Source organism: Vollenhovia emeryi, unplaced genomic scaffold (assembly GCF_000949405.1).
Source record: "Vollenhovia emeryi isolate VEMERY1.0 unplaced genomic scaffold, V.emery_V1.0 DF939148.1, whole genome shotgun sequence".
NCBI classification, from domain to species: domain Eukaryota; kingdom Metazoa; phylum Arthropoda; class Insecta; order Hymenoptera; family Formicidae; genus Vollenhovia; species Vollenhovia emeryi.
In genome coordinates this window covers 2,059,057-2,070,311 of record NW_011967218.1, presented here as the reverse complement: position 1 = coordinate 2,070,311, position 11,255 = coordinate 2,059,057, and the positions used below count along the sequence as shown (strand labels likewise).

Here is an 11,255-nt window from a genome sequence, read left to right as displayed (position 1 = left end):
TCTCCGGTGGTTTTAGTACACCCTGTATGTCGATGGTTAAGATGGTAAGTCTCCGACGGTTAAGATGGTAAGTCTCCACGGTGAACTTGGCCGCTTTGCCATCCCTGCGCGCGCGAAATTCTAGCCTCGTTATTCGAGAGCTTGAAACTCTTCCCATTTAAAAACTACTATAGTCTCGACATTTTCGTATCAGAACCTTTGTCTTGAAATGTTACAAAGCACTCGTCATTAAAATATTTTTCGCCAGTTCAGGTACACCCTGTATATTACACACGCACACACACGCAATATATGTAATTACACATATATAAATATATATTTGCATGGAGCCAAGTAATATTACTCGTAACGAAGGTTATCACTCGTGAGATTGTGCACGTGGGTGGTAGTTATAGCGAACTTGATAGTGTCAAGAGCCGCGACCTCCGTTGTTCCGCTATTTCTGCTGAAACACCACCGTATTGTTTCCGAGTTACGTCGCGAAGCGTCGGTATAACCCTTACTCTCGCTTTGAATCGCACACTTATCAGTATCCGGAGCGACAATGGCCGTCGAGGGAGGGGAGAGAACCTGCGGGTCCTAAATAGACGAATGAGTGCAACCGAAGACGCCCGATTATGTTTCAGGCATTGAAGTCTCCCACCCCACGTCGCGCGTATCTGAAAAACGAATCTGCGTCTTCGCCGTTGTCACCCGCACCGATGAATCTCGTCCCGTCGCGTCGCCGCGTCTCGAAAGCTGATCCGCGTACAAAATCCGCGGGGTCTACTTAGCCGTCCTCGAGACTGGCAGAATTAATATTGCCAGGTCCGACGTAGTCGTGTCCCGTGCTACGTATCGCGGCGTGTCTGACGGACGAGATGAAGAAAAATTACGACCGGTAATTTATGCGAATTTTACGCGAGTTTTAGGTTCGCTGTGATCTAACGCGACGTGCTTTTTTTTTTTTAATTAAACCGCATTCTGGAAATCGCCTCGTTTCAAATTGGAAAAAATTCCTCGCAAAAAAAAGTTGGCGTGGAGTGACATGGAACACCAACAGACGAATTTGACACGGATGGCACTCTAATATTCGTTTCGAATCGGACGCGCGATCAAATGCGTTTTCGTACATGTCGGCGGCACTATCGTGCGATGCGTGACAGCGCGCGTCTGCAAGTTGTAATGTTTTGATACACGTCAGCCCGAATTCGTTGCCCGGATATGTTTCAATTAATTTCTATCCCGACAAACGGCGAAGGACGACGCAGAGGAGCCGCGTCTCGTTGGCGCGGTAATAAATTTTATCTCCTATGCGCCGCTAATCGTTAATCGCGGGCCGGCGTTTTGTCGGGATTAATACGTCAGTTTGAGACAGTTACAAAGTGTCCAGAAATCGACCGACCCCTCGTGATTTTCCCCGGAGTATTTGCCCAGTTATAGCGACGGGTACTAACGTTATAGCTCTCTAACACGGCTCTAATCATCGTTAAGTCCAGTTCCGTTTCGCGGGAGATCGAGGTGTCTCGAACGCGAAGGCGTTCGCTAAAACGCCGATAAAATATTATTTGGCGATCGTCGCGTTATATCGCATCGGTAATATCATTGATTCTGGTCTGGAATTGCCAACTTAGAGACGATCGTAAATATGTTTATGGTTATTTCACCGGAGAGATTCGGAGATACGTGTCTCTCCTTCGTCGTAAAAGCGAGCTTTCCTCTCTCTCTCTTCTTTTGCCCTAAGAAAGTTGCCGCTTTTATATGACGAAACGGTCGTCCTTTGCGAGAGAGCTTTCTCCTCAGATAAATGTATTTCAGTTTTTAAGTAGGCACACGCGCAATATGTAAGCTATATAAGTGGTAATGTGCACATTAGGAATCGTAAAGGAATATTTTCGAGGGGGATCGCCCTTCAGATTGGAACGAAACTTTGAAACGTACGCAAGGAGCGCCGCGAGACACATGTGCTTTTACATCTACTGGAATTGGGTTGTTTTGTGCCTCCTTTCTTAAGAATTCAGTACACCCTTGGTCCTTAAGAAATTCAATGCGTCCCACCGTGATCCTCGAAACCACCTGTCCGAATTTCCGTGCCCGCGCGAACACAATTTTCCAATAGCATGCACGATTTATTATTAGCTATTTCGTTATAAAGCAGTTTTTATGAACATCTACTTTTCGACCTTTCGAAAAAGTTGATAAACTATTCAACGATCAACCGAACAAAAGTTGCGAGTTTTCACTTTCGTAATCTAGTGTATGCGGTTGCAGGCCAGGCACGTGCGTTTTAGTAAATTACGGATTCACTCGATACTTTCTCAACGTGAGACGCAGCCAACAGGTTTATTGATAAAAATAAAAATTAATTTGCGTCACATTCGCGTTACTTTTCACGTTGCTCGGGTTGATGCAATAGCGCACAATTACCCAAATGATCAAGTATAAAAGACTAACAAGTGTATAACAGATAAAATACCCTGACGGTTATTCAAACAGATGTTGCTACAATATTAGCACAAAGCGCTACTTTTTTAAACTATGCGTAAGATTCGTTTGCTTCACATATTAGAAAATTCTTTAAGCTTAATGGTGTATACGCTAAATAGTTTTGCTACGTTTCACAATAAACGTTCGAAGTTTAACTTACTTTATTACTTTGTCCATTAAAGCGATACTTTAATCTCTTCGACACGTTTAAGATTTCCAAGTGAAAACTTCCTGCCTTTCATTCTCAGGTTTAACTTGGTGGCAATTTTCGCCATCTTTTACAGTTTCTTACACTTTCCTTCATATAATATAATATTAGTAAATGATATCGGTAAGATTAGATTTAAAAAAAGATCTCTTCCTGTATCTCTTTTCTTCTTTCTAACGCATTCGAGGTATTTGCTATCTATGTGGCAAGCTTAAAGAAGCACTGATCTATTTTACGATTGCCTCAATTTCTTCTAATAAAAATGCATATAAAATTTTCTGAATGTGTCCTTGCAATTACAGATTTATCGGCGTAGTATATAAAGTTTAGTCGAATGATTTAGAACCTTTTCTATTTTTACGATATGTTTCTAATATTTTTTAATTGTACTTTATTAAAATTGTTTTTTGTAGAATTTGTTTCTCAAATATGATTAATGCAGGGTATAAAATTATTTCTATATCGTACCATTATTGCCGCTCGTTAAAGCATCGTGTTTCTCAATGTGTCAAATAGAAACATCCCTAATTTGCATCACAACGCAGTGTGGATTCGTTAATTTGAAAGTCAGATCCCTTCGTTTTTCTTAAAGCGAACAACGCTGTATTTTTTAACACGAATATTTGTGAAAAATCTCGCGCGCGCCTTTCTTCGCGTATTTTGCGTAATTTATTTCTCTTTCCTTTCTCTTTTTTTTTCAATTTCCGTCTCCTATTCAAGAAATTGCTTCGTTTCAATATTTGTCTTCCACCGCGTCAAATCTACGAAATATAAATCGGGCTCTTAACTCCGAGATTTCTATTTCCGGCATCCTCATCGCCAGCGGTTTTAATCTTTTTACTCTCTTTTTTTCTAAGACGATTGAAACGTCGTCGATTTGAGATAAGTCCACGACAAAAATTCTACGGGATTAAATTGCACCATGAATACGTCTGTAAAAATACGTTTGTTGAACTTGTTAAGCAGTCAATTTCGACTCGATCTTAACTCATTTCCGATACCTTTGATTCTGATAGTCTTTTAAATTTTACTGTAATTTAATATATACGTACTTTTTTACATTAAAAATATCGTTAATTACTATTTAATAAAAATGCGTAGAGACGTCGACAAGTGACACTTGTAGAGCTTTATTGATTTATATGAAAGTTAGGCATTGTAGACTATTCGCAGTTAATATTTTAGTTTGCAAACGAGTTAAGGTTTCTTGCAAGAAATATTATTCCCTAACAATGATCGCGCCTCAGTATTTGATATAATCCATTAACGACGCGGCTCACACGCGTCATTTCTCGGGAACAATGCGAGCGCTACAACCGGTAGAGCGATCGGAGGAATTTCGTAATTGCGATTGTAATTGGAATTTCTTTGAGCTAGAGTGTAAACATGATTATGGGAGACGAGAAATCAATTCGGCGGAATAGCGTGAAACATAACACGTACGCTTAAAGTGATCAAGCGCTGTTACGGTGAATTAGCGTAGCTAATTTAATGAACTGTCAAAAAATGTCAATCTGAGATAATTATTACTGTCGAACGTTGAACAGCTGTATTATAATTACATTGGCTCGAATATGTAGAGTAAAGATTTATTTCACAATGCTTTAGAAATAAATTTAAGAAGTAAATTTCGTTAAGAAGAAAACTATAATCCAGATCAATCAGCTCTCTCTCCCTCTCTCTCTCTCTCTGTTTCAATCTCTACCTTTGTCTATTATAGTTATTATATTTCCATATTTAATGCACTATTACTTTCCTACGGAGATTACGTTATTTAGTATTTATCTAGTTTTTAAATGTAATAAAAAGGAAAAATGTATATATATGTAATATATCTAATGCCGTTTCTACCAATGCAGATTGACTTTCATCTCGGTTTAAATTACTTCTCATCTTTTTCTAATTCGTAAAACTAGAAAAAGATATACAGTTAGTTGACCCAAGATTAAAGTGAAACTGCGTTGGTAGAGACGGGCATATGCGATGCAGCTGGTCAGTTTTCAGAGTTTGAAATGCATTCGCTCATTATACGTAAATGTATTACTTTTCATAAATACGTACTTGCGTGTGTTTGTAAAAGTCAAACGCATTATCGCTCGGCGCCGCTATTGTCAGCAGCACGGTAATACAAAGTGAGCTGTAGCGAGAAGCATTTCCAATCAGAATTTCAATTGCACGCACAATGCATTTTTAAGAACGTTCTTAAAAAAATTGTTCCTTCGTTGGCAACAATTTGGCGTTTAATTGCACCGGGATTGCTACGTGAAAATTTTACAGCTTCTGTACTTGATTCAGCCCCGAATGAATAGCAATAAAATTTGTATAAGGACACTTTGTGGAAAGGCTGTATCCGCGCAAAATGAGCAAATCAATTTGCTTGTACTGACAACTCTCCGCTCGCTTCGTGATATTATACGTATTCACAACGCATTTTTGCGCAAGCATATATATCCACGTGCATCTCGTCTTCGTGAATAAATCACGACCGTTTTACAAAAAGTTGAAAATAAAGATGTATGTTTCTATCCGTGCACACATACACCCCCCCCTCTCTCTCTCTCTCTCTCTCTCCTTCCTCTCCCTATTTCACTCTTCTCTTTAATTCGACATTCGTCTGGTGTACGTGACAATAATAAACTCTACACTGTCGATAATGCTTTTAAGTGTCCATGAATGTCGCAATTAAACGTTGATTGCCTAGTCTGGTGTCGCAACCGTGGCCGATCGTTTCCATTTTCTTTTCTTTTCTGTTCATCGCATTTGCTAATAGCTGTCGGTATGTTTCTCCCCGTTAAAAATTGTTCCGTTAACTTGTTAACGCACCAGCGTTGATTAGAATATTCGGCTGGTCTTCAGTACACACAATAATTTTGAATAACATGAATAGCTTTGAAGAGCATTTACAATTGCATGCCATTGATGTGAATCACACATAACACCCTATTTTATGAACACGAGGATTTAAATCTTTTTTCTCTTTACAAAAAATAATACAGCAAGTTTAAATAGATTTTTATCCCATCTAATTTTTATCTACCAAACTGATTCGTCTCGTGTTACAAGAGATTAAATCGGTATTTTAGTTAAAAAATCGCAGATTGCGATACTTGAAATATAAAATATTTTGTACAATCAAAACTACTTTAACAATTTCAGTTTGGCTAGTAAGTTCATTGCGAAACCGATTTAATGATCAGTCGTGAGACTTTTTTTATTCTGTCTAAGGTTTACTTTAAAAATAAATAAGGTGTTAGAATATTATTGAAATTTTAATTACATTGCTACTTCAGAAGTAAAATTTTGCAAAATATTCTTTGACATTAAGTTCCACTCCATCATTAATTTTCCCCGATAAAATTTATAAAATTTAAACACGTAATGAAACTTCACGATGTAGTGTATACGATAATACACAATAACCGCCTAGACCGTAAGAGGAAATCGACGTATCCGGAAAAGCAAGATTTTCATTATTAAATTTAACTGATGCCGTTTTCCAAGAAATTCTCCGATCCCGAGTTATTTGTGAAGTGACACGTAGCTTTGTTCTATTGTGCAATCCTAAAGTCCAGTGTTAAGCACATTGTAACAATTGTCAAACATAATTTTGCACTTTTCTCTGAATAGAACTAAGGCTTTCATCTGTATTTGTCACGCAGAGTTAAAAGCACATATATCAATGAACAGAACGGGGTGAGGGCTTTATGAGAGAACAGGGCTTCTTGCCGGGAAAGTACCAAGTACCGCGGGCAGTTTCATTACGCGTTTAAAGCTGGATCTCAATTGAAAGGAGTGAATAAGTGGCAGCGTGCCGCACTATTTGAATGCAGGAAGGTTTGGTGGGTTCGCGAGGAGATCAGACGAAATGCGTCTTACGCGGTTAAGCGATTTACGTTTCTTGCCCTCTCGCAGAGCTGGTCTCGCGATCTAATCTTCATCGGGCTGAATCTTGGTTGCGTGGGCACGACTTTCCACGAAACGGTCGCGGGCGTAATGAAAGGAAAGAAAAGTGTCCGCAACATCCTTTGGGAAATCGACCGGGATGAATAAACTAGGAAGGAACTAATGATTGCGCGTGTATGTGCGCGTACGCGCGTGCGTGCAGAATGTAATGAAATATATTACAAGACCATGATTGTTTACTTCAAACTGTGTACAGAGCCCAGATTCCTGCGTGGCAATCTGTGTTTGGCTTTGCGCGACGCAGCAAAATTGCGAACACGAATTGCAATAAATATTTGAGAATACGTTACAAGATATCCTAGATTTCCCGTGCTTGCTTCTGTCTGCGGGTTTTCTTGGGGGGGTTTTTTTTAATCTAAATTGCTTCGGCCACCAGAATTCTACGCAGATACGTTACCGTGAATAAATTATATTTAAATCTCAGAAGAGGAGATTTAATTTATTGCAAGCGGGAAAATGTTGCGGCTATCGGACTCGTCTCTAAAATTGTCCAATTAATAAACGACACCTACGCACGTACGTAATGAACGAACTAACTAGATCTGCTCCATCACAAGTTTCAGAGGACCCGATGTAGTAATATAGATAATCCAATTCACTCTTCTCCTAAATGCTTCGTTATAGTAATCGGGAAATTGTAATCTTGTTACACAAAAATATAGAGTCAAGCGTGCGAACTGATAACGGATTAATCTGATTTTATACCACTTGATCGAGCCGTCAGAAACAAATGTTTTTCACAATCGTTATGAAGAAAATGCGAATGCGTCAGCAAGAATTAAACGTTACGGTGAAAAGTCCATGAATAGAAAGCGAATAAAGCGATGTAAAAAAAGAGACGTACGATAAAGTAATTAAATTAAAGGAAGAAATCAATTTTTCGTAAAGAAACGAGTGAAAAAGAGAAATGAAGAGCAAGTTCGTCCGACGAAAGTTTGTAAAATTTGCCGGACAATGGTAGCATAATATCAGACGTGTTGATAAAGATTCGTTCTGGTAAAAGAAAAAAAGAAACTGTGATTGCGAATGTCGAAACAGAAGTTAAAAAAGCACAGCCCAAAAAAAAGCGAGACCACACAGATCGCGGAAAGACTAAGTTGCGAAAAAAGTAAAAGGTAGCGATGATTTCCATTAGTGTTGAATTTACTTTTTATTCTGTCATTACTCTTCTCCTTATTTCATTCTTAATGTTCAAGGAACATTTAGGCCTTGTCCGTATTTTACGTTATATACATATATTTAATTTTTAGGAGCATTTAATTGTTATTATTGATTAATGCAGAATCACAGATTTTTATAAACGAAATGTATAGAATCGCATGACATTATTGTAAAATATTCAGTGATCAAATTAAATTTTTCAAAAATATTATATTAAATTATTTTATTAAAATTTTTATTAATTTTATTAAAATATTTATTAAAATATTAAAAAAATATGTGTATGGATTATCCTTGTGACGTTTTCACACATTTTTTATTTCCTTGGAAAAAATATTGTCTATTTTAACATAGTGGGGTGTAGCTTTTTCTTTATCTCGCCAATGCCATATCTCGATCAGGATTCGATAACGACTGTTATTTATATACATATATACGGGACGATACTCTGAAATTCGTCACATTGATTCTTTCTTGCTCTGGTTATTCTCGTACCTGAGAGGCAAGGAGTATTAAGGCGTATCTTTAATCTTGTCTGGATTCTCTTGAGCGCTCATTATTTTTATCGTCGATTTATCCTTCATTCTAGTGTTAACTTCCAGGACAAAGAAACTGTCCATTTCGTCATGACGAGCAGACACAGTTCGATTCCCACATTTTCTCCTCTCCACTTTCGAGGACGACGCGATTCTTTGCCTGACTAACTCACTAAAACTCCGATATCTCCTAATTAACCTTCCGCGGTGCAATTCTCCGTTCATTAACTAGTTGATAATGATAATGAAGAAGTTGCTCGATTTAAAAATAGATTTATTACAGTTATAAATAAAGAAAAACATAACTTTCGAACCGAAAGTGAGGAGAGAGAAAAATGCATAAAACAGTTTATATATTTATAATTATTTCCCTGTTATGAAAACAAGAAACGCAAAGAGAGTCCTAATGCAATATATTGTAAAATGGACTTATTTAAAATAATTTATTTATATATAATAAAATTTCTATTTAATTCAAATTATCAATTATATTTAGTTGCCCGAGTTGCTGATAAATATGATAACAGTGGTAATTTTTCTCCATTTAAACTACAATTCCCATTTAAATTTCTCAACTGGTAATCCATGCACGCGAGGGTTTGCGCATTTGTCAATTAGACAAACTGAGGAAATAAGTTCGCGGTCTATCGATCACTTGCCATTCTCATTTTGTCGTTTTGTTTTGCAGAACACTTTATTAGCATGTTTGTCAGAGACTACAGTACGTATGCGGGAAATGTAACGCGCGGAATGAACAAGAGTGGGCTCGATAAAGAATTCCTTTGTGAAGAGACCCTTAATGAGTCGTAATTTTATCTATGACGTAAATAGATAAACGATATAAAGTGTTTCGTAAATAAAACACATTGTTTTATAAAATCAGACAATTAAATTAGAGATCTCTCATTTTGGGAAATATTAAAGGGACATAAAAAATGTTGAAATAAAATTCAAAGAGACTTGAGGGAAATATAACGATATAATTTTTTAAGAAGCAAACGCATTGAAAATTGTTGTCACTTTCTCTAAAGTAAAATTCCTTTTTTGTACGAAAAACGAAAAATGTAACCCAGAGAATCTTCCGCGAAGCGTACTTGAATTGATAAGATTTTGTTTGTTACAACGCGAAAATTTAATTTGCCGCATTTTAGTCGTTTTAATTCCTTCTATTCTAATTTCATTACAGGTAGTGCCAAAAAGAGCGGCTCTATTATTCGACCAATTGATGGTAGCTCTACAAAAGGCCGTCAGTAATCCGGGAAAAGGTTCAGTTGGGGGCAAAGGTATAAGCAAGTCAGTGGCACACCGTTTTCCAGCTGCCAACTCGGAATTCGTCCCTGTGGCGGATGATCAAATGGTAGCAAATTCGGTAATAACTTTTAAACAATTCTATTCGATATATCTGATTCCACGAGCCACTTTGTAAGGCGATCGAACATTTTTGTACTTGCTCGTATTTGATTTTTAATATTATCTTTAATCCCACAGTATTGCTTCAATATTAACCCTTTGCACTCCTATGTCGAGTGTGACTCGACATCAGTTTTTATCTCAGGAGCTTCTTTGTCGAGTCTCACTCGACATTTTTTCAAGTCCAAACCAATAGATTAAAATAGATGAAATATAATTCGGAGTTAACCAAAGGGTTAAAATAAAAGTATTTTATCCTTTCAACGTAAAAAACAAGTTCGATCATGTAGGGTGCAATATGATTCGAAAGTTATCCGCTTATCAAGCGCTGTAAGAAACAGTCACATTGATGAAGCATCTTGTACTTCGATTACTTCATTAATTTTAATAAAATTATATATCGTAAACTATAAATAGATTTGAAGAAATAATGATAGAAGTGTAAACACGCCGAATCCGAAGAAACTAAACGATAGCAAAAAGATCATCTAAGTGCATCAGAAACGTCACTGCTTATTAATATAAATATTAATTATATTGCTCGAATTTAATGTGGTGATAATCGACGATCGTTTTGCAGATAAACCACGTCCGCGTGTCTCCCCGTTTTCAGATGGATCTGCAACGACGCGGACAAGACAAGAGTGAGTTTTTCTGGACCTGTTTCGTCAATGCCCTCGCGTGCTTCAAGAAGAAGTGATAATGATCACGCCGCCGTCAGTTCTCCACAATCCCCGAAGACCGAAAGAGAGCGCGCGAAATTTCGTATTATTTCCTCGATTTAGCTGCAGCAGCACGACGAAATTCTAACAATGTTTTCCCGGCTAGAGTATCAAGAAACTAAGTGAAGATCAAGAATGTACAATAGCACAAAATTATGATCGCACTTGGAAAGCCGAGTCGATTCTCATTCGATCTCTCCGGCAAGTTCCGTTTCTTTCGGCGCGCCAAAGGACACCTCCGCCCTTCTTGTCAGCGACTACATCGCCGTCCCGTTTCCTCTACTATCGCGGATCATACGCGACGCGTCGGGAAGGACCTACACTTACTTTTCCTCTTGCTTATAAAGTAAACGATCGAAGATCCATTAAATGACTCTTTAAGCATATCAACTAAAATAAAATAGTTTGATATAAACCTGAAACGTTTGAGTTCCTTCGCCCTATTAAAAATTGGAACTGATAGAATGCGCATTCTATCCGTTTCTGACTGTTTTACTATGAGTTTCTTTGCCTGCAATTACGGATAGGAGCAAATGAAAAAGTTGCAGATTCTATAAGATGTATACGCAAAAACAGTATCTGCAACTGCAGTTAGCCTTCTATTTATTTTTGCGCACACAGAATATGCGACACTCTTAATTTGCTTCCGTAATTGCAGGGTAAGAAACGCATAGCACAATAGTCAGAAACAGATGCACGTTCTATCAGTTTTTAACGAAATTTTTACTAGGGCACGGTTTCCGTTTCGGTTTTGCGAGTTAATTTTAGATACGTACTCACTTTCTGTCC

At 37.6% G+C, this 11,255-nt stretch overlaps 1 protein-coding gene across 1 annotated transcript in view; it reads left to right on the top strand.

The window, feature by feature from the left end:
- Positions 1-11,234, top strand: part of LOC105565959 — a 17,275-nt gene extending 6,041 nt beyond the window's left edge. Inside the window, exons 2-3 of the mRNA XM_012019584.1 lie at positions 9,521-9,703; positions 10,325-11,234. Of these exons, the coding sequence (XP_011874974.1) occupies positions 9,521-9,703; positions 10,325-10,444 (303 nt within the window). The 3' untranslated portion in view covers positions 10,445-11,234. The remainder of the gene's footprint in view (positions 1-9,520; positions 9,704-10,324) is intronic.
- Positions 11,235-11,255: the final 21 nt, after the last annotated feature.